Source organism: Parasteatoda tepidariorum, chromosome 10, assembly GCF_043381705.1.
Source record: "Parasteatoda tepidariorum isolate YZ-2023 chromosome 10, CAS_Ptep_4.0, whole genome shotgun sequence".
Taxonomy (NCBI): Eukaryota; Metazoa; Arthropoda; class Arachnida; order Araneae; family Theridiidae; genus Parasteatoda; species Parasteatoda tepidariorum.
Genome location: NC_092213.1, coordinates 76,375,965 through 76,400,940, shown reverse-complemented (window position 1 = coordinate 76,400,940; position 24,976 = coordinate 76,375,965). Strand labels below are relative to the sequence as shown.

The 24,976-nt window shown below is 34.5% G+C and overlaps 1 protein-coding gene across 1 annotated transcript in view; it reads left to right on the top strand.

Moving 5' to 3' along the window:
• LOC107439072 (solute carrier family 12 member 1-like) overlaps positions 1-24,976 on the top strand; it is a gene marked incomplete in the record, with an annotated part of 80,733 nt that overhangs the window by 27,701 nt on the left and 28,056 nt on the right. Inside the window, 7 exon segments of the mRNA XM_071186785.1 lie at positions 5,765-5,860; positions 9,572-9,711; positions 14,177-14,296; positions 16,239-16,350; positions 17,226-17,350; positions 21,122-21,316; positions 22,894-23,001. Coding sequence (XP_071042886.1) covers positions 5,765-5,860; positions 9,572-9,711; positions 14,177-14,296; positions 16,239-16,350; positions 17,226-17,350; positions 21,122-21,316; positions 22,894-23,001 — 896 coding nt within the window.

The window sequence follows — 24,976 nt, the reverse complement described above, 5'->3', positions numbered from 1 at the left end:
ACGCATTCTTTTCTTTTATAAAGGAGAAAAAATCTTCATAAAAGTTTGAAAAGCTATGAAGAATTTCATTAATACGGTGATATTTTTTGTTTGACAACATTACTAAAAATTTACTTGCGATTAAGTTTTCATTTTACTGTACATTTAATGAAGAAATCAGTATTCTATAATATAAAATATTGAATTAATCTCATCATTCATCGTTTTTAAATGCCAATAACTCAACTACAAAAATTTTGAGATCAGATTTTCACTGTAATATCATTATGAAAATATTAGTAACGAGAAGAATTATGAGTTTTAATTTAATATCTTATCTGAGATAAAAGCTTTGATTTTGTTATTTTAACATTTTACAAGAATTAAATAAGGTCCCATATTAGTTATTAAAAACCATACTACTAAATTGCATACTGCGATATACATTATTTAAAATTATCTCTTTCCATAAGAATGACTCAGTATAAAGATTAATTATTTTAATTGATATAGATTAATTTTACTAAAAACTAATTCCATCGATTAATTTTACAATAAAAATATAATATCGATTAAAGTAACTAAAAACTAATCATATCGATTATTAACTAAAGCACTTAATCGATTAATTTATACAAAGTTTTTATAAATAAAAACGATTAATCGATATAAAATATCGATTATATCTATATCGAAATAATAACAGTCACTGCTATTTGTCACTGTTACTTTTGGGTCCCAGTAGCAGAAGTAACAGTGACTGAAAAGTAGCAGTTTTGCCCATCTCTAATTACTAGTTATAAGCAACGACTTCCTTGCGATAGTAGTTTTATAAATTATTAAAACTTTATTTTTTTAATACGAGTGGTATCTTAATTGTATTTTTTTTCCTTTGCGTTTATATAAATTTGGGAAACGGATATATCAAAGGTAATGCCTACTTTTTACTCGCAGCTTAGTGCTGAGTAGAAAATGCACCATAGTAAAAGTGCTGATATCGATTACAAATTCCTCACAGAACTAGACACCGAAATTCGTGGAAGTTTATGGAAGAATTTTAAAAGCTTCGCTGGAACACAAATAAAATTTACTAACACAAGTAAGATATTCAGTAAATACACTAAAAAGCAGACATAATAATAATAAAAAAAAACATAAAGAAGATAAAAAATTATTTACATTTTAAAACTTTTATTAAAATAGAAAAAACACAACATTTGCTAACTGTAAAATTGCTCTCGTTTAAGTTCCGTTCCCACGCTATTTGTTGGTACTAACAATTTTTGATTTTTAAATTTTCCTGCACTTCGTAGGATCAAGTCATTTGCTCATAATCCATCCCGTGGATAATACTTACCTTCTACGCACGCGCTACACTTCGTAGGAAGTCATTTGTTTATAATCCATCTCGTGTTTAATAATTACTCTCTACTTACGCATTACACATAGTAGGAAGTTATTTGTTCATAATTCATCCTGTGGATAATATTTACGCTCTACATACGCACACAAGAAAAATAAATAAATAAATAATTTAAAAAGAAAAACGATTTAAATCTGAGCTCTCATTTTTGAGTTGTAAACAATTGCTTACAGTATTTAAATTAGATGATATACGGAAAAATTTTTTACTTCATAGACAAGTTTATTCAATTAGTTTGAACGCAAATGTGATCAACACGTATTTTTTATATATACAGATAATGAAGAACAAAATTAAGCTTTTAACTCTTAGATTAAAATTGGTTAGGTTAAAAACTATTATATTAATAAGTCATAGCAGAAAATACTGCATTTGTGTTTAAACTAAATTGCTTTTAAACCTTTAAGAAAAAATAAAAATAAATCACTGTCGTATAAATTTTAATCAAAATGTCGATATTATAATGTTATTATATTCAGAAAAACATAATTGTCTTGCTTCTACAAATAAATTCCTTGAAAGAAACAATTCAGTCTTTCAAGATCCATGTATTTCCAGGGATGCCAACTACTCCGCTTTCTGCAGAAGTTTTAATAAATTGGTAACTAATTAAATAGTGAAACTTGTAGAATAAGGATAAATGCGCCTACTTTTTAAAAGAGTAACCACGCTTATTGTATAGGTCTGGTCTGTTTTGTCTGCTAAGGCCAATAATGGCCTTTTTCCCATTCATCCTGTAATGAGAACATAAGCAAAAACAATAGATTACATAAAATGTAACAAATAATGGCACATGAACAAAGCTGCATTTCATATCATTCATGGAATTTTTGATATGTAATGCCGGCCTGGTGGCCGAGCGGTTAGCGTGCCTGACTGCGAAGCCATAGGCTGCGGGTTCGAATCCCGCTCTGGGCATGGATGTTTTTCTCTCTCTTCGTGCTGTCCTCTGTTGTGTGAGTGTGCGATGTGTGAATGTGGCCCACCCTATAAGCGGGTTTGTGGCAGTGTGGCGTGGGCAATGTTGCTCGCCTTCGTGACTTTGGTTCACAGGTGCCCACTGGGTAACGCGAAATGGGCAACAATTCTGGCATAGTATAGGCAAAGATTCAAGTTCAGTGCCTGCCATTGGAGAAAAAAAATTTTGATATGTAATGGTGTAAAAAATATTTAAAATGAAAAATACTAAACCAAAAATAACTTGAATTTCGATACCACTAGAAGATACTTTTTTATAAAGCGGAGCAAGTTGGCATCTCTGTATTTCTAGTAAGGCTTAACATTTATTAAGATTTTAGAGAGGTAAAAAAACAAAAAGAATGATGCATGCCCAGAGCCGGATTATACCTTTCGTAGGCCCTAGGCATAGCTGTTTTTGGGCCCTCCCCTTCTTCCCCACTCCTCCCCTCTTTTCAAAATATATGCTAAAATTTTCTTGCATATTTTTTTTTTACATTTTTATTAATATGGATTTTAATTTACAAATTTGTTTATAGAACTTTATCTGCAATACCAAGATACTGCCGATATTGCAGTTGAAATTTACTCATCCGATTTAGAGGAAAACTTTGCAGATGAATCTTTACTATTTTCAAATTTGTGTGAACATAAATCTGCACAAGAAATGTTGAAGGCTTAAATTAAAGATGAACTTGTGAATACTTTTCCTATCGTTCACATTGCATTAAGAATATATTTGTCGATTCTTAGATCAAATGCAGAAGGAGAAAGATCTTTCTCCAGATTAAAATTTATAAAAAATTAGTTGCGTTCAACAATGAATCAAGATCGTTTGGCATCACTCGCACTTATGTCTATTGAATACGACATTTTGCGTAGTTTGGAATTCGACAGCATAATACAAGATTTCGCTGAATCCAAAAATCGCAAAAAAGTAATTAGATCATAAGATTCTGCAAAATAATTTATTACCGAAAAATATTATATTTTTATTTGTATCTTCATAATTTTGTGCAAAATACACTTGTTGTTTTTAAAGCTAAATTATTTTTGTCAAAAAAAATTTTTCTCCCAAGTTTTTCGTAGGCCTCTGAATTTTGTAGGCCCTAGGCACGTGCCTAGTGTGCCTATACTATAGGCACATACCCTCCAACTGCTACGGAATTCCCGTAGTTTCAGAAATCTTCTTTTCTGACGGTAGCAAAATTAATGTCTTAATATTTAAAAAAAAATTAATTTTAGCATAACTTGTCCACTATTACTTATAAAAGTGCAGGCCATATGGCTAGATTCTTAAGTTCCGATAAAAGTTTTATGAGAGATCCATTTGCTTTAAAAATTTCTACTTTGGTTCGCTACCACTAGAAAGAATTATTTTCAAAATCCTCATAAGTTGGAGGGTATGCAATAGGTTAATCCGGCCCTGTGCATGCCTTATAAATACGAATAAGAACTCGGATTTTTACAAGTTCTAGACTATTTTTGCCTGGCCTCCAAATTCTGAAACCGAATAGCTACATATGCTATTATCGCGCCATTTTCCTACACAACATAATAATTATTTGCATGCCACCAACATAATTGGCAGCTGTTTATGAAAGTCTCAAAACAGAAATATTTTCTCAAAACCCAGGTACTAGCAAATTATTAAAATAAATTTATATGCAGTTTTATTTATAACAACGGCTACTGTTAAGCTAAGACGAAAAAACCATTTTATAACATTTCTCGAACATAATAATTTAAAATTTCTTAAAATAGGTGCTAAAGTAGCTTAGTCGATGCGATTTCCATATTTTAAAGGCCTAACAACACCTATGGTAGCGTTCCTCGACAAGGGCAGACGAAATAACTGAGTTAACACAAAAGAAAAGTTCAAAGAAAGTAGAGGATTTGTGTTTAAACTACATTGCCCTCAAACCTTTAGTGAAAATTTGAAAAAGCTCTCTGTCGTATAAATTCGATCAAAATATCTTCAGATGAACATAATTGTCTTGCTTCTGCAAATAAATTCTTTGAAAGGAACAATTCAGTCTTTAATGGGCCTTTTATTTCCAGTAAGTGTAAGTTCCATTTTATATTATAAGCGTTATTCAACAGCCGACAAAATTTTTTTAGTTTACAACTAGTAATGTTCTACTTTGTAGTAGACCTGTAATTTATAATCCGAAAAGTAAAAAAACAATGATGCATGACTTATTAATGAACTCAGATGTATACATACTAAGTTCTTGACTATTTCTCTTTTTCTTAATGAAATGCAGCCACCCACTAAATTAGCAGCTGCTTTTTTAAGCGAAGCGTGTTGTTTGGAAGTGAACTTCTTGGCATTATAATTAAAAACTTTATATTTTTAATACGGGTGGTAGTTCAATTGTATTTTGTTTTCTTCGCATTTTAGATAAATTTGGGAAACGGATAAATCATAAGTAACGCCTACTTCTTACTCGCAGCTTAGTCTTGAGTAGTATGTAATGATTTAGATTATAAATTCGCCACGGACAAAAAACACCGAAATTCGTGGAAGTTTCTGGAAGAATTTTAAAACTTTGGATAGAACACAAATAAAATTTACTAACACGCATGAGATATTCAGTAAGTGCTCTAAAAAGCAGACATAACATTAAAAAAGCATAAAGGAAATAAAAAATTATTTATACTTTAAAAATTTTATTAAAATAGAAAAAATACAAAATTTGTTCATTGTTGAATAATAGCTCTTGTTTAAGTTCTGTTCCCGCGCAATTTGTATGTAATAACAATTATAAATTTTTAAATTTTGCCACACTTCGTAATATAGAGTCATTTCTTCATAATCCATCCCGTGGATAATATTTACACTCGTATGGGCTACACTTCGTAGGAACTGCATTTATAATTCATCTCGTGGATAATATTTACCCTCTACATACGCAATACACTTCATGCTCAACTCTGTGAGCAATCAGATCATGTTATGGCCAGACATATTAACTCATAGTTGTGGAGGACTCTTCACTCCTCCTGAAAACACGCAAAAAATGAATAAGTTTTACAACCAGTTTTTTCTCAATCCCGGGTAAGGCTTCCAACAGGAATTCTCTTAGAGGCGTTGATCTAACATACACTATTATACTGTTGGGTTCTTGAAATTGGAATGCTTGATCTATACGTAACCATGTGATTTAACTCAGATTGAATTCGATATCTGTAAGCGACGTCACATGTGTGTGTTGAGTTCGACTTGCTTCTGAATTGACAAATGCCACGATTTAACTACGATGACGTCACTTGCAGGTATTCAATTCAATAAAAGTAGTAATTTAATATAAATTTGAATTTATTAAATTTGAGACAGTTGTAGTCGATAGCGGTTGATCTATGTAAAATTGAAAATGTATTTTTCCTTCTTCTTCTTTCCAGTTCTTGCTACCCTAATTGTGCTACTCTCAACAGTTGTAACTGTAATCACCACCCTTTCCATGTCTGCCATTTGCACAAACGGGGATGTCAGAGGAGGTAAGTGCCATCAATTATCGTTCCATTGATCAGCTTATCTCCAAAACAATGAATTTAAATGACCAAAACGCTGCTCCTTCACTTGAGCTTCGAACTAAAATACAATGAGTTTATAAGTGATGGACAAATATTCAAATTTTCACTTCATGACGTAACTAAGTTAACTGTTTACCGAGCTTTAAGCAAAAATGCAAAAATTTTCCTCATAGTTGTGCAACATGACATGTGCATAGCTCTGAATCTAAACAAGTTTTGAAGCTTGATAAGAGATTTGCCCTTTCGCAATCATACGCAAAGGAAAGCTTGTTACGCAATAGAACCGGTTGAACCTCTTTCCATATAGTACGGCTTTCAGGAGAACTCCTCCAGACATCCGTCTCGCGTCGTGGCGGGTACTATGGTTACGAGGAAAGGTCATTTCGAATAAGGGTGAATAGTTTTGTCTTAATATTAGCGTAGGTCGTCGTAAGTAAACCAATCGACACGTTCTTTCCTCCATTTCACCCTCATTAGAAATGTGCTCTGGCTTGTTACCATAGCAGCAGACAGTCCCAGACTTTCAGTCTGGAGGAGTTCTCCTCAAAGCCGCACTATACTTTGGAGATCACCTTACTCCTGAGGCAAACATAAACATTCAAACCAAAACAGTTAAGAAACTCGGCCCCATTCTCGTTGCCGATTGGGCAGAAGAGAACCATGTATACCTGCACATATGACCTATGACGTCAGCAATGTCTGATCATTTACAAGCAAAAAGGGGTGTTAAAGTCGAGTTAAGTTTCTGTACACATCTCTCATATTAATTTACGTGAAATTAATTAAATACAGTGCATTAAATGCAGTTAATTATATACGTATCACACATCGAATTTATCATTCTTTCTTTTCTACGTCTTTTATTTAATTATATTTTATTTATTATGTGTGTATGTATTTTTTTTGTAACCGTAATATTTTGTTTTGCGTACCTGGCAACTTCGATACATAATTAGTTTTTTTATGTTCTACATGGCTTCAAGATTGTCTAATATATATTCATATATAGTGAAACACTAGTGAAAGAATTTTTGTGTAAGAATATAGAATGTATCATTAAAGAAAATTGACGCTTGTTTGGGGTGGCTCACTCGAAATTAAATGGAAAAAACAGTTGATTACGTAAATAAATGCCACGTTTCAACAACCAATCAGGATCGAGATACCCAATCTACGTCACTTGCAGGTATCCCATTGTGCGTGACAATATATTTATTCATAAACTACAGAGGAACTGTTCAACTATTACGCAAGCACCTTATGATTTACTTATATATACTGGTAAGAGAAGGGAGGGGTATGAGTACTCTTTGTGAGTACTAAAAATCACCTTAGTTTTAAATTTTTTTTTCAAAATACTAAGTAGATGTGGGAAGAAAATGCACCAGGAAAAGTTTCAAATTTGAAATATATGTTCAATTTGCGGGAAAAAAATTTAAAAAAAATTCTTCAAGAAGTTTTGGAAGTCAAGAGTTGCGACAAAGAATAAAAAGGCAATAAATTCTTAAGGAATATTTTACTGAAAATTTATAAAATAAATTAAAGCGCGATTTTTTACACAATGTTCCTATAATTCAATCCTGAAATTAGACTACCAAAGCACAAGTCAAAATTAAAGCAAAAAACAAAGGGATGTTTCGACTTTCTAACATAAGCATGAGGATGATTGTAACAAAAGTTGCTTACGCGATAATTTTGTGTAATTCAGAGTCGAAAATAATCATATTCTTTCCTAAATTTTTTCATTCGTAGCCTATGGTGGTTATGAAGTTTTATCTATTTACTTTTTTTATAACCGTCGTTGAACAGCCGACCCAAATTTATGGATTTATGACTTCTAATGTTCAACTCCGTAGCCTCGTAATTTTGAACCCAATACAGAAGACAAAGGAACTCCTGAATCAAGTATTGTACGAAATTTGCCTTTCGTGGAGGACTTTTTGATGGAGCTAACCCGCATTTGCGTTACATGGAAAGGAAGACCACGAGAACCTACCACGGTTAGCTTGACGGCAAAGGGACTCTAACACATGTTCCATATACCACTGAAGATATTCCTCGTCAGCACTGTGGTCAGTGCAAGTCGGATACGGAATTCGTATAGACTGCGATTCGAACCCGGTTTGCCTCATTGGAAGGCGAGCGCTCTATCCCCTGAGCCACCGCGGCTCGGGTTATGAAGTTTGTCCCGTTCTGTGATGTTTATATTCTATCGATTGTTTTCCTGCCTGATTAATGCCAAAACCTAATGACAGTTTCGGTACAGTCGCCAGTATGGAAAATTGGCAAGAATTGCTTAGAAATAAGAACATTAAAAAATTATCATCAACTCAAAATATATTTTTATCCTGTCTAGTGAAATCAAAGGACGGGTGTTCTATTTTTCTAGAAGAAAAAGAAAGAACGAAAATAAAATCATGTTGCGAAACGAAATCTTCAAGTTTAAATAATCGTAAATAAAAGTATGCAAAATAGCTTAGTTTAAACAAACCAACTCTACACTTCACAGTTAATGTGTTAGCTACATTTATTACATTTTTATATTTATAGAAAGGGTTTCAAATCTACAATCCTATAAAACTTATCTCTAATATGTAAATATTTATATTGCATGCAGTAAATTTTACAACGAAACATTCCAATTTTTATTTTCTAGAAGATAGCAAAGAGCTGCATAGATCGAAGTTCAGAACATAACCGATAAGAAAAATATTTTATTTAATTGTCAACTCTCGTCTAAAACTAAATATTCTACCATAACTTTTAACGTGTTCATCTTAAATACGTTTAAAATATTTGCATGAATTGTTACATTAAAAAAATTAACATAATTTTATGCACATTATGTAATATTGCCATAATTATATTTTAAATCTTCGACACTTGTTATAGACTTCAATTGAGAGGACTAAGCTACCAATCTCGTAAACGAGGGTTCGACTTCTAAAATGGACACATAAATATTTTCTCTCCTTCAGGACATGCGGAGTTTTCACTCTTCTTTACTCCCTAATTGGGAGCCCTGGACTTTCGGAACACGCAATTCTCTCATGCACGCATAGATGGCAGCACCACAGCTCGGCGCGTCACAAGAAAAACTCTAGTATTTCCCATTTCTTACACTAGATGGCATAACTAGATCAACTAATTAAGCCATAATCCACAATGTTCCGTATCCTCGTAATTTTGAACCCAATCCTGAAGACATGGATACTACTGGATCAAATACTGGGAGAAATTTTCCTTTATGGAGGACTTTCTAATAGAACTAACCCGCATTTGCGTTACGTGAAAGGGAAAGCCACGAAAATTTCCCACGGTAAACCTGACGGCAAGGGAATCTAACCCATGATTCGTCTACCACTGAGGATATTTTACGTCGGCACTGTGGTTGATGCAAGGCAGATGCGGAATTCGTATTGACCACCAATGGCTGGGATTCGAACCCGGTTCAACTTAATGGAAGGGGAATGCTCTATCCCCTTAGCCATCACAGCTCCGGCAAACAAGATAGAAGTGGTTACTATACTGTTCAAATATCTCACCCAGTTTCTTTTCAGAAACAATTATGTATAAAAAAAAAAGGTGAATCATGGATATCACTCATGTGTTTTTTTGATTTGAAAAATAGTCAGATTGTATTACTTTTACATATAATGTATACTTGTTTTGTAGGTGGGGCTTATTATCTCATTTCTCGAAGTCTTGGTCCAGAATTTGGAGGTGTCGTTGGTATTCTTCTCTTTTTAGCCAACGCTGTTTCCGGAGCTTTGTATATTTTAGGAGCGGGAGAAGCCATCAGAGATATCCTAAGGGTATTAATATTTTTGTGAATTATAAATTCAAAAATCGTTTATAGAGCGTCTACTGGTTCTTCAAAATTATGATTTTGGGAGCTGGAGAAGCCATCAGAGATATCCTAAGGGTATTAATATTTTTGTGAATTATAAATTCAATAATCGTTTATAGAGCGTCTACTGCTACTTCAGAATTATGATTTTGGGAGCCGGAGAAGCCATCAGAGATATCCTAAGGGTATTAATATTTTTGTGAATTATAAATTCAATAATCGTTTATAGAGCGTCTACTGGTACTTCAAAATTATGATTTTGGGAGCCGGAGAAGCCATCAGAGATATCCTAAGGGTATTAATATTTTTGTGAATTATAAATTCAATAATCGTTTATAGAGCGTCTACTGGTTCTTCAAAATTATGATTTTGGGAGCCGGAGAAGCCATCAGAGATATCCTAAGGGTATTAATATTTTTGTGAATTATAAATTCAATAATCGTTTATAGAGCGTCTACTGGTACTTCAAAATTAAGATTTTGGGAGAGATATCCTAAGGGTATTAATATTTTTGTGAATTATAAATTCAATATATAGTGAATTATAAACTCAATAATCGTTTATAGAAATTTAAATTATTAATTATTTTAGCTGTAGATAAATTTCTGTCATAAAGTGTGTTTCACGCATTTAAAAAGTTGAGATGAAACATTTCTGATCACCACAATAATTTGATTACTCGAAAACATATAATAAGTTATCTAATGGTTTGGGGGAAATATTTTCAGATGATAATTATAACATTCGTTTATCCAAAGGAATACGATGAAAAGGAATAGGCCCCCTCCCCACCACACACATATTTCGTAAGTCAAAAATCCACACCCCCAAAAATGTTTATTCGGAGAAAATGCGTCTTTGTGTTGGTTCCGCTACTTGAAGTATTGTATGCAATTAATTAACATATTTAAGATTAGGCCTTCGAATCATGAAGATTCAGTCTTAATTTATAAAAATTCATCAATTAGATCAAAACTTACAATGTTCGAGTTTTTTTTTTTATTTTTTTTTGAAAATTACACTATTTTTGTTGCTAATTTTTAAGGTTATTACAAATATATTTTATCCCAGCTTTTTTTCACACTGTCACAATTTATCAGAAAAATTTTGTCCCCTAGTTGACTGGTCACTGCTGCCCCGTACTATAAATACTCTTAATTTGACCACTAGAAGGTCATATATTGAATAAAATAGAATAAATAATTTATACGACTTATCATCTTTCGTACATAAGTGAAATATGGTAAATTTTCTGGCTAAAACTTGGACTAAAAAAATTTTTGCATCCAAATCAGCCACCAAAGGCTTAAATGTTTTTATTTGTCGTCACTATTGCTCGATCTTCTCTATGTTTTTTTTTCTTTTTCTTTTCTCTTTATTTAACTAAAACTGGGTGCCTGGGCCGCGCAGCGTCCCCTAACCCATTCATCATGAAGTATTTACAAGTTGAATTAAAAAACATTTTGAATTATGCAGCATTTAGGTAGCATTACAGAAGATCAAGCATATTTGCTTGATAAATTAAACATGATTTGATATTTAATATAAGTCATGATTTATGCAATAATCAGAAATTTTCGTGAATATAAAAAGCACAATTGATATTTAAGCATTGATTGGTATTAAATTTGATGCAATCATAGGTTGTGATTAAAATATGAATTAAATTAATGTGTAAACAATTACAATTGATATTTTAGCATTGAATGGAATTTAAATTTGATGCATTCATAAGTTGTGATAAATTATGAGTAAAATTAGAATATATGCAAATGCGATTGACAATTTAGCATTGAATAAAGTTAGAATTGTGTAATTTTAAGTTGTAAAACAAATATAACATGATATATGATAAATTTACAGAAGTTTTGTTTAATATTGGTGTCGCCATCTATCGGATACAGTTTGCAATTTAATTGAGCTGTTTTACTTTTTTCATTGAAGAAGAGTTTGATAATCTACATATTACACTAATGCAAGAGTTCAGAATGAATAGTCCGGAATTGGGCATGACTATGACATTATGGAGCATTATCTCTAATGATTCTTTGCAGTAATTGGAGTACCTCTTCATTCTTTATGAGTTCTTGCAGTTCTTTTATTATTATGACAAGTCTGCGAGCCATACCGGCTGTTGTTGTGGGAATCGGGCGAGAGCCCTTCCTAGTGGGACGGGCTATGCACCCAGTGTAGTTTGCGGTGTGGGATTCACTACAGTTGCAACATTTTGGTGGAGTGTGTCTGTCCTTTCTGCATTCATGGGAGCGATGATTGCCAGCGCATTTCACACATCTTGAGGCAGCGTTGCATGATCTTTGAGTGTGGTGGAATGCTTGACAATTAAAACATTGAATTGGTCCACGACCCCCCCTAAATCTCTCTATTCTGACTGGAATACTTTGAATAGTGGTGATGGAGTTAATTTGATGATTTTGCACTGTATTTTTAAGAATTATGAGAAAAAGTGGGAGGAGCCTATAGGCCTCGCCCACTTTTCTCTTAAACTGTATGACTTTATGAGTTGTAATGCCTGTTTTTGCCAGTTGATGGGAGATCTCATCTGTTTTGTATTCTGTTGATAGTCCACGGAGTAATACTTTAATATGTATGGTTGGATGTGCTTGTGCAGAGGTTATGGGTGTGTCTGTTTCTTCATTGGGAACTTCCATGGGTGGAGCTATGTCGGAGTTGACTATTGTTTCAGATAGTAGCAAGGAGGTGGCGGCATCTATTGGTGAAGAAGAGGTGCTTTCTGTAATCATGATTTGTGTATCCTCAATATTTTTGGCTTTGTTTTGCTTTTTCTTCTTCCTTTTTCGCTTTTTTGTAGGAGGCTCTGCATTATTTTTAGCTGTATTTTCTGTATCGGTTGTCATTTCGCTTTTCTGTTCTAAATTTTGGCCTGCATCTTGAGTTTCCATAAGTTGAGTTTTGAGTTGCGAGCAATCCTGGAGCTCTTTCGCTGTTGTTTCAATTTCTTCGTTGGTCATCCTTATCATTTCCATCCATTCTTCATATAACTTTCGTTCACCTGGACTCATGCTTTCCACATTTACCGTTGGTTCTCGTGAAGTCTTTTCGGTTTGGCATTTTCCGCCACGTGGATGATTTTGATATGTAGCCATATTGCGTGATTTGATTTTGTTGTCGAATTCTGTGGATTCCTCATCCGTCGTAGAGTCACTGAGGTTTTGACGCCCGGTAGGCGTGCTTGTCTTTCCACCACGTCCGCAACGTCGAAGACTCATTTTGCAGTACTTTAAAAATTGAATTGAATAAACTTAAACTTAATTTTTGCACTTTACTTTAAACTACGAGCTTCAAACTTTGCCACGTCCAGACATAATTTCGAGAGAATTATTAAGAACTACTCACCAAAAGGATTAAACATCAATAACTCAAAACATCAAAATTTTTTCCTCGTCAGGAACATCAAATGGGCTGACCGGAGCTCAGAATCTGACACCTTGTGTAACACTCGACATCTGGTCAGGTATCATATCATCAAATTTTCAAACCATGACATCTGTCACCCAAGCCATCGCATGACATCAGAAATCGGGCACCATGTTTTTTTTTGATAGATTAGTTCCTTTTATAGCAAATTTAAAATTAAAAAAAAACTGATAAAATATTAACAACAAATTATGAAGTTATTAAGCCTAACCGGAGGTTTTGCAGAAATACAGATTACATATGTATGATTAATTTATCTTTGCAGTAATGAAGAATAGAACTGCTTGAGTAATTTTTCCTGACATGAATACAGAATAAATATGAATGGTTAATTTATATTAACAGTAATGTGAAAGAGAACTGAGAACTGTATGGTTAAATTTTCTCTTTAGGAATGCAGAATAGATATGTATGAATAATTTATTCTTGCGTATCCTTGCCTTATGTGAAATAGAACAGCATAGTCATTTATGAACCCTTCCCTGCACGAATACGGAATTGACGTACATAGGTAATTTAACTTACCAGTAATGTTGAAGAGAACTGTATGGTTAAATTTTCTATACGATAATGCAGAATAGATATGTATGATTAATTTATCTATGCAGTAATGCGGAAGAGAACTGCATGGTTAACTTTTCCTTACACGAACGGAGAATAGATATGTATGGTTAATTTATCAGAGGAGCTGAGAACTGTATGGTTAAATTTTCTCTGTGGGAATACAGAACAGATATGCATGATTAATTCATCCTTACAGTAATGCAAAATAGAACTTCATGGTTAACTTTTCCTTGCATGACTGCAGAATAAATATGGATGCAGAATAGATATGGATGAATAATTTACCTTACAATTAATATGGAATAAAACTGTTAGGGTTAATTTTTCAATGAAAGAATGCAGAATAGATATGTTTAACTAATCCTTGCTGTAATGTGGACAAGAATTGTATGGTTAATTTTCTCCTATAGGAATGTGGAACGGGACTCGTTGAGTTTCCCAGTGACGTGAATGATATCCGAGTGACCAGTGTCATCTGTCTCCTTGCCATGATGTCCATTACAGGTATCGGAATGGCATTCGAGAACAAAGTAAGTTCTTATGGGTAGCATTGATGACTAACAACTTTATTGAACAATTTTTACATGAACATTCAGTGGCGTACATTGACTTAGGTGTGCCCCCGCAAGAATCGTAAATGTGTCCTATGTTAAACTTAACGCAATATTTTTAAAATTATAATATGAGCTAAGAACACTATAAAGATTGTGATTCGTGATTGTTGAGATGTCAGAATTGTTGAACGTTTTAAAACTTTGAATATCCACAGTGATAACCTCCGAAAATAAGCGACCAAAAGACTACATTGATTTAGATTTGGCACGTTCAGAAACTTTCAACGCGCAATTCAAAATTTCAGATTTTTATTGGCAATTAGAGAACTGCTCCTAAAAGTAAAACAACCAAATTTAAACTGAGCAAACTCGTTTTAACCTTAAAAACCATTGTAGAATTGATTTTAAAAAGTTAACATTTACCAATGTCATCAACAATCACATAGTTGCTTGGATAAAGACTCCTATACTATCAGAGCTGACCTATCAAGCAATATTGGAGCAAACAAGTTCGCAAGTTAACGTTATGTTAGTATTGTGCTTATGTTAGCTCTTTGCTCCAAAAATAGATGATAAGCCGGCCTAGCTTGGATGAATGTCAGACATATTTATTACATCCGATTTTATATCATTTAATTCGTTGATATTATAATATTTATTCGATATTTTAATATCTGTTGAGGACAGGAGAAACATCAGTGTTCGGAGTACCAGTTAAATGTATAATGGATGAGGGCATTTGACCTAAATAAACATTGATGTAGGGCATACCGGGCAACGGCACTAAAACTTTAAAAAAAACATCAGTGTAGGGCAGAGGTCGTCAAAGTGGTCTATATAGACCCCCAGGGGTCTATTTAACATACGCGGGGGTCGATCTGAGCCAGGGGGTCGAATGGGGGTCGATCCGAACCGGAAAGGTCGAAGGATTATCAGTATTTTTCAGATATGTGACAATTAGAAGTAAAAGAAGAAGACTTGGAAATATATATAGGTAATCTTCAAAAATTGAGCGACGATTTTAAACTGCGTTTTGTTGATTTGGAAAACATTGATATCCCTGATTGGATTATTGTGCCATTTTCTGCTCAAATTGAAAACGTGGACATCAACCTGCAAGATGAGCTTGCTGAATTATTATGGGGATTTGAAGCAAAGACGCTTTTTAAAAATTTAACAATAAGCAAATTTTGGACAAATATAAATATAATGCAAAAATATGTAAGACTTTACGAAATAGCTCAGCCATTTATGATAGCATTTCCAAGTTCCTATATGGTTGAAGCCGGTTTCAGTCACGTAAATTCAATCTTAACTAAGAACAGAAATAAATTAAATGTGGAGTTTCGAGGGGATTTAAGATTAAAATTGACCAATTTTGAACCCAATATAACGAACCTTGCAAAAAAAAAAAAAAAAACACCAGGCACACCCATGTCATTGATTAAGAAGCAATAAATCCGTAGTTACTTTACTTATTATTTCTACTTACTTATAATTACTTATTATTTCATAAATATTAAGGTATTTATATTTCAACATTAATATATTTTTCATAAAACTATTGTTACACTATGTACTATTACTTTAATAAATGTTCAAAATCATAAAATAAATGTACAAACACAGTATCTAATAGAGTTTTATTTTAATTAACAGAAAATTACTTTTATGGGGGTCGATGGAGATTTCGAAAAATTATGTAGGGGTCGATGATAAAAAAAGTTTGGCAACCCCTGGTGTAGGGTATACCGGGCAGTGGCACTTAACAAGAGCTAGTATATATTTCAGACATTTACCAAAACGACTGTGCGATTGTCAACAGTCACCGGTGAAAGTCAACAATCACCAATTTCGGTCTTACACAGAAACAAATGTATTTTAATTACATTTTACAACGTTGATTTTTTACTTACAGACACAAATGGTATTGCTGGTCATTCTTCTGATTGCCATGATGGACTATTTTGTGGGTGCATGCTTTCCAGCAAAGGACAATCAAATAGCTCAAGGATTTGTAGGCTTCAATGGTATATATCATTCATAGTTTTGTTTTCTTAGTATAAAATTAACTTTATATGATGAAGTAATTGCAAAAACTTATGAATAAAAAAATAGCTCTAAGGTACAAGTTACAAATGTCGCCAATTGAAAATTTTTCCACCATTCAATATTAAATAACACTTACACGAAAGTAAAATCATGAAAAAGGAAAAGAAAGAAAGAAATATTATAAAAACTACATTTTTGTAGTTGTTGATTTTATTTTTGCGAGAAGTGAAGTGGAAAACTAATACGTATAACTTACGCACATCAAATTATACATTCCATTTCGTTCGAAAATGATGTGCCCAATATTTTTCACTTAAGATCTGTGAAAAAAGTAATTTTAGTCTGATTGAAAAACGTAGTTTTTAAATTCTTATGCTTTCTTTATTTGTCATAAATAACACTGTACAGCATGAAAAATGTCCCTGAAACATAGTTTCTTGTATTTTTTGACTAAAAATAAAGAAAGTGTAATTTATTTTTTGTTTTCCACGTACCATTTTTACCTCATTTTAGCTGAGATCAGTATGCGTATTTTAACAACAATAACATCTTTTAGGCAAAGGATAAGTACTGTCATTGAGAGTGTGACAGTCGATGGCTTGGCTACCATTCTGGCGATCTTGGCGACGTCTATGGTGAAAAAAATCCTTATTTAACTTCTCAAGGTTCTTCACTTAACGAGTTAATAATTAATTAGAAGCTTTGTGATTTTTGTTTCTATAAAAAACGATACATGATGAACCATTTTGATACATAAATTATTGTATAGAATTGAACATAATCACTTTCATTTCATTTAAAGACAGGAAAAAACAGTTCAAATTTAATGTATAATACATATTTCATTGTTTAGGTGCTGTTGGATTAGCTAACATGGGTCCAGACTTCAGAGGAGAAACTTTCTTTAGTGTTTTTGCCGTCTTCTTTCCCTCTGTTACAGGAATTTTAGCCGGAGCCAACATTTCAGGAGATTTAAAGGTTTCTGGTTTCCTTTCTGATTTTTAAAGGAGGAAATGATAACTAAACTTAAAGAATAATTATAAATCCATTTAAACTCTGACACTGTGTTTCATATATATATATAGAAAAGACCTAGTGCGTTCTCCAGCGTGGTATCCACTCTTTCAGGACCACCACAATGGGTGAGATACCGTTGGTCATGTTAATTTGGACGTCTAGTTTCTGCCACACTAGATGGCAGCACCGAGACTCTATTTGAATGCTAAAGTGCACTAGGAATTTAATTTTGCCGGCAATGCCAAGAGTCAATAAGGCACTCCAGGGATTTTTTACACGCCGCATAATCATACGACATGGCCGCTGAGGAATTTCTGCATCCCGAAAATCCTGTGTCTGGGCCGGGGATCGAACCCGCAGACTTGGGCTCAGAAGGCCGACGACAAACCAACTGCGCCACCCAGCCACNTGTGTGTGTGTGTGTGTGTGTGTGTGTGTGTGTGTGTGTGTGTGTGTGTGTGTGTGTGTGTGTGTGTGTGTGTGTGTGTGTGTGTGTGTGTGTGTGTGTGTGTGTGTGTGTGTGTGTGTGTGTGTGTGTGTGTGTGTGTGTGTGTGTGTGTGTGTGTGTGTGTGTGTGTGTGTGTGTGTGTGTGTGTGTGTGTGTGTGTGTGTGTGTGTGTGTGTGTGTGTGTGTGTGTGTGTGTGTGTGTGTGTGTGTGTGTGTGTGTGTGTGTGTGTGTGTGTGTGTGTGTGTGTGTGTGTGTGTGTGTGTGTGTGTGTGTGTGTGTGTGTGTGTGTGTGTGTGTGTGTGTGTGTGTGTGTGTGTGTGTGTGTGTGTGTGTGTGTGTGTGTGTGTGTGTGTGTGTGTGTGTGTGTGTGTGTGTGTGTGTGTGTGTGTGTGTGTGTGTGTGTGTGTGTGTGTGTGTGTGTGTGTGTGTGTGTGTGTGTGTGTGTGTGTGTGTGTGTGTGTGTGTGTGTGTGTGTGTGTGTGTGTGTGTGTGTGTGTGTGTGTGTGTGTGTGTGTGTGTGTGTGTGTGTGTGTGTGTGTGTGTGTGTGTGTGTGTGTGTGTGTGTGTGTGTGTGTGTGTGTGTGTGTGTGTGTGTGTGTGTGTGTGTGTGTGTGTGTGTGTGTGTGTGTGTGTGTGTGTGTGTGTGTGTGTGTGTGTGTGTGTGTGTGTGTGTGTGTGTGTGTGTGTGTGTGTGTGTGTGTGTGTGTGTGTGTGTGTGTGTGTGTGTGTGTGTGTGTGTGTGTGTGTGTGTGTGTGTGTGTGTGTGTGTGTGTGTGTGTGTGTGTGTGTGTGTGTGTGTGTGTGTGTGTGTGTGTGTGTGTGTGTGTGTGTGTGTGTGTGTGTGTGTGTGTGTGTGTGTGTGTGTGTGTGTGTGTGTGTGTGTGTGTGTGTGTGTGTGTGTGTGTGTGTGTGTGTGTGTGTGTGTGTGTGTGTGTGTGTGTGTGTGTGTGTGTGTGTGTGTGTGTGTGTGTGTGTGTGTGTGTGTGTGTGTGTGTGTGTGTGTGTGTGTGTGTGTGTGTGTGTGTGTGTGTGTGTGTGTGTGTGTGTGTGTGTGTGTGTGTGTGTGTGTGTGTGTGTGTGTGTGTGTGTGTGTGTGTGTGTGTGTGTGTGTGTGTGTGTGTGTGTGTGTGTGTGTGTGTGTGTGTGTGTGTGTGTGTGTGTGTGTGTGTGTGTGTGTGTGTGTGTGTGTGTGTGTGTGTGTGTGTGTGTGTGTGTGTGTGTGTGTGTGTGTGTGTGTGTGTGTGTGTGTGTGTGTGTGTGTGTGTGTGTGTGTGTGTGTGTGTGTGTGTGTGTGTGTGTGTGTGTGTGTGTGTGTGTGTGTGTGTGTGTGTGTGTGTGTGTGTGTGTGTGTGTGTGTGTGTGTGTGTGTGTGTGTGTGTGTGTGTGTGTGTGTGTGTGTGTGTGTGTGTGTGTGTGTGTGTGTGTGTGTGTGTGTGTGTGTGTGTGTGTGTGTGTGTGTGTGTGTGTGTGTGTGTGTGTGTGTGTGTGTGTGTGTGTGTGTGTGTGTGTGTGTGTGTGTGTGTGTGTGTGTGTGTGTGTGTGTGTGTGTGTGTGTGTGTGTGTGTGTGTGTGTGTGTGTGTGTGTGTGTGTGTGTGTGTGTGTGTGTGTGTGTGTGTGTGTGTGTGTGTGTGTGTGTGTGTGTGTGTGTGTGTGTGTGTGTGTGTGTGTGTGTGTGTGTGTGTGTGTGTGTGTGTGTGTGTGTGTGTGTGTGTGTGTGTGTGTGTGTGTGTGTGTGTGTGTGTGTGTGTGTGTGTGTGTGTGTGTGTGTGTGTGTGTGTGTGTGTGTGTGTGTGTGTGTGTGTGTGTGTGTGTGTGTGTGTGTGTGTGTGTGTGTGTGTGTGTGTGTGTGTGTGTGTGTGTGTGTGTGTGTGTGTGTGTGTGTGTGTGTGTGTGTGTGTGTGTGTGTGTGTGTGTGTGTGTGTGTGTGTGTGTGTGTGTGTGTGTGTGTGTGTGTGTGTGTGTGTGTGTGTGTGTGTGTGTGTGTGTGTGTGTGTGTGTGTGTGTGTGTGTGTGTGTGTGTGTGTGTGTGTGTGTGTGTGTGTGTGTGTGTGTGTGTGTGTGTGTGTGTGTGTGTGTGTGTGTGTGTGTGTGTGTGTGTGTGTGTGTGTGTGTGTGTGTGTGTGTGTGTGTGTGTGTGTGTGTGTGTGTGTGTGTGTGTGTGTGTGTGTGTGTGTGTGTGTGTGTGTGTGTGTGTGTGTGTGTGTGTGTGTGTGTGTGTGTGTGTGTGTGTGTGTGTGTGTGTGTGTGTGTGTGTGTGTGTGTGTGTGTGTGTGTGTGTGTGTGTGTGTGTGTGTGTGTGTGTGTGTGTGTGTGTGTGTGTGTGTGTGTGTGTGTGTGTGTGTGTGTGTGTGTATGTGTGTGTGTGTGTGTATGTGTGTATATATATATATATACACATACACACACAAACGAAATCTAATCTATATCTACAAAACGAAATCTATTAAGCGAGTAACGAATTCAGGAGAACTTATACCTATCGGAATTTTTCAAGAATGATTTGAAATTTCGTGATAAGATTGCCTGATTACAAAATGGGAAAACAGAAACGCAAATAAGGTTAGAAGCGTAAGAGAGGGATCTTTTATGTCGCGTTCTTACTGCAGTATTAAAGCGCATTAGATTTGTTGGTTACCTTGAATTGGCCCAAAAGTCGATCTGTTCAAGATAATAATATTATACTGGATAATTCGATGGCTCAGGGGATAGAGCGTTCGCCTTCCAATGAGGTGAACCGGGTTCGAATCCCAGTCGATACGAATTCCGCATCCGGCTTTCAACGGCCACGGTGATGATCAGTGGTAGACGGATCGTGGGTTAGAGTCCTCTTGCCGTCAGGCTAACAGTGGGCGGTTCTCGCGATCTTCCTCTCCATGTAACGCAATAGTTCCATCAAAAAGTCCTTCACGAAGGCAAATTTCTCCCAATGCTCGATTCAGGAGTCTTCTGGATTGGGTTCGTAATTACAAGGCTACGGAGTTGAACATTAGTAGTTGTAAACCCATAAAATTGGGTCTGCTGTTCAACGACGGTCAGAAAATAAAATAAAATACTGGATAATTCAAAGTTTATTATTAATAAGGTAGTCTATATGTTTTGTAAAGTTGTCTACATACTATGTTGAAAACCATACAAGATACGTAGTCAATTCAAGTACTAAGATTTATGAAAATGCGCTACCAGTTTGGGGGGCAACGTCACAGGAGCGTTACTAATTTAATCTAATACTGTAAAACACGCTTTTTTAAACTAGAAAAACTGTAATAACTTCTCTTAATGCAGGATCCATGCATGGCGATACCAAAAGGAACCTTACTGTCCATACTGACCACATCGGTCAGTTATATAGCTCTGGTATTTTGGCTTGGATTCACGACTCTTCGAGATGCATCAGGGAGTTTTCAGGATTACTTGAACAGCACCCTTGAAAATTGCACCATTCATTCATGCCACTACGGTTTGCAGAACGATTACCAGGTAAGCAAATGATGGCAATTAGATAGAAATTATCTATTTTGTTAACGTTACAATTTATTTTAGAGTTACTTTGTATTCCCCGGAAAAGCGAATTAACTGGTAGTAAAGACATTTCGTTCCCAGCTTGTCTTAAAATATCCCTGAACTTCGAAGAGATATTTATAGACTTAGATAAAAATTTGTACTTGTTACTCAGTACTAGCCTGGTGGGCTCTCATTCATTCATTAGATCTGATATGACTCAAAGGATATAGCTGGGCAAAAGTGGACTATATGGAGTTATTTACAGTTATCTTCCAGTCTGGTATACACTTTATAACTTTAAGTTTGGGTAGCCAGAATTCTTTATTTCTAACGTAAACAATCTAGTTATAAAATTGTTTTACAATAAGCTGTTTTAGATTTCCGGGGTACAAACAGTCGTGGTTTAAACTTGCATAAATAATTTAACAAGTGAGGATGAACTGTAAAGAATCCCTCGTTATATATAAATTTTTATTTCTCTTCGCTTTGGCATCCCACATTACACTATAGCTCTAGCATCAATTTATATGCACTGACTATTCTTATTTAACAAGAATAATTATATTACATCCCAGGTAACAGAGCATGATCAATTTTGTGCCAAATATACGTATATTTCGCCTTTAAATTTTATCAAACATTCGTAAAATTCACATAAAACTGAAACGTCGAATTATAGCAGAAAATGGAAAATAAAAAATAAAATTTAAAATTCAACTTAAACTTACACGTGAATGAAATTTTTTTCCGAATATTTTACCAACCACTTTCTACTTGGAAAGAATGAGTAAGTTATTTTTAACGTCAAAAGTACATCCAAATTTATTTAAATTGAAACATCAAATTATAGCAAAAAAAGGTTATCCAAAAAACACAAAATATACGTAAAATTTTACGTAAACAAATTCATTTATTTTAAGAATATTTTACCTATTACTTTTTATTAGGTAAGAATGAGTACGTTATTTTTATAACTATTTACGTCAATAGTACGTTAAAATGTACGTTAGTTGAAGCATCGAAATATATAGAAAAAAAAGTGTCTATTTTTGGTTTCATTTATTGAGTAAGATTAAAAGGTTACGCTAAAATAGGCATTTCTACACTGTTTCAAAAGCGGACAATATTTTGCCCTCGCATATAAAACAAGCAATTAAAAAAAAGGATTTGTATGAAGTTGATCAAACCTTGAGGAATTTATATCCCCTTTATCATTCATTGAAATTTAACATCTCAACTAATAAAACTGATTTTTATGTATATCATGTTAAAATTAATTATACCATAGTGATCAAAACATTTTTATCAAATTTATTAATTCAGGAATCAGAAAATGTATAACTTTAGCTACCACTGGTGAAAATCCTCCGATGCAACAACAAATATTCCACTGTCACGTTATATATTATCATAATTAATCATCTATATCAAGTTACTAATTGTAATAGTATCTCTTAAGTTACTAAAGTCAAAAAATTAAAATATTGCTTCAAAATTGTTTTAATAAGATTTCCTAAGTCATTATTGTAAATAAGCATATGTGTGTGTTATAGGTTATGAAAATGGCGTCAGGTTATGGACCAATAATTTATGGTGGCATTTTTGCCGCTACTCTTTCGTCTGCTCTGGTATCCATTGTTAGTGCTCCTCGAATTCTACAGGTAAGTTTAGTTTCTGAATAATTTTTAACACTTATTTTAGAACATCAAACAGAATTTTTCTTAAGAGGTCCATTCCCACCCTCCCGAATTCAATGGGATACTTGCATGTGACGTAGTGTGGGTATCTCGATTCTGATTGGTTGTTGAAACGTGGCGCTTGTTTACGCTAGAAACTGTTCTTCCCATTCTATTTCGAGTAAGCAAGGTGCGTCAAGTATAAATTCTCTTAAATGACACATTCTAAATTCTTTCACAAAGATTCTTTCTCAAAGATTTCAATTCTTTCACTATATATTTGCACCGCGACTTAACACAAAGACAGGCATGAAGCCATGTGGAATATAAACAAACTAATCGAAGTTGCCAGGTAGACAAAACAAAAATACACCATGGTTACAATAAAATGCATAAACAAATAATTAATCAAAGTTAAGTAAAGGAAGTAGACGAGAAAAAATTATATTTCAATGTATTCGATGTGCAATACCACGCTGTATTTAATTAACTTATCGTTAATTAACATTCTAACTTATGTACAGAAACTTAGTTCAACTTTATTACGCCATTTTGCTGATAAAAATTAAAATTTTGATGACGTCATTGGTCACGTGTGTGAGTCTTCTTGAAATGTCAAAGTTGTCAAAGGAGTGGAGTTGTCACTCAGTTGTCAAAGGAGTGGAGGCGGAAAGAGAAAATTTTAATTATGCTTGTAATCATCTTTATTTAATTTTCACGAATAAATGATGGAGTAAATTTAAAGACGCCGGCAACATCTTTCGGAACATGTGAAATACAAGGCCGTTACCCAATCAGAGTTTGAGAAGTAAATCACGTGAAGTTTTAGATTTTCTATTGATTTTTTTAAAAGGTAGTTTAGTATCATATATTTATCTGTCTTTAAATTTATGAGAAATATCTTTGTTTTGAGGTAATTTAAGCTATAATAATTTTTCAGTATCATTCAAATCGGCTTTCATCAGATTAAACAATAATGTAAATGAATTTTAAAAACTAAAAACAGATAAATATATGGTGTTAAATTGTCAATCAATAATGTAATTGCTTTACATTTTTGAAAAAAAAACCCAACAGAATTTTAAAAAAGTTATCAAGTACCTACTATTTTTCATAATATAATAAAACGACGCTTTAATTTTAGAGCTTTTTTGAAAAGTATATACTGTATAATGATATTTTATCATCAAAAATTTGTTAAGAACAAAAAAGTAAATAAATTTCAAAAAATAACAAAAACATATAACTAACGCAAAGTAAAAATTTAATAAAAAAGCCAGGAGGGCAAGGTAAATGGTATATACTAGAGAGCCTAGAGTAAAAGAGAGTGGACAAGGGAGAAACGATTCCTGATTGGTGGACAGAAAAACTTTACCGCCGGAGGCGAGAGTGGAAAATTCGCCATTGGAATTACATGGAGTGAAAATTATCTGACTCAAAAAAATTATGTTCTGTATTAATAAATGCATGTAATAAGTTCATTACTTACTTTTTTTCAATAAGAAACTTCACAGTTACAGTAAATGTTAAAATTATGGCTGAAAATTTGGATAGTTGTTAGTTATTAAAATTTATCCTTATTATCACTTACTTGCGTGCATATAAAGTTATGTTTATCTCATTGTAAAGAGAACAAGGTGATGAAATAACTAATGGTTAGATAAGAATAAATGTATTTACTTTTAATGCACATAATTTCTATCTAAATTACTTATAAATTTTAAGATTTGAGCATCTTTTTATCAAAACTTCAGAAGTGCAGAGTTTGGCGATATTACTTTGACATGTTGGCGCGTTACAATGTTCGCGTTACAATGTTACAATGCGCGTTACAAAGTAGCATTTGTTTACTTTTCGTTACCAACTGTATAAAATGCTAGTTTGTTTTAAATTTCAACTAATTATGGAAATTTTTGTTTACAATTTGTTGAAATAAACAATACCTTTTCAGGTGAATATG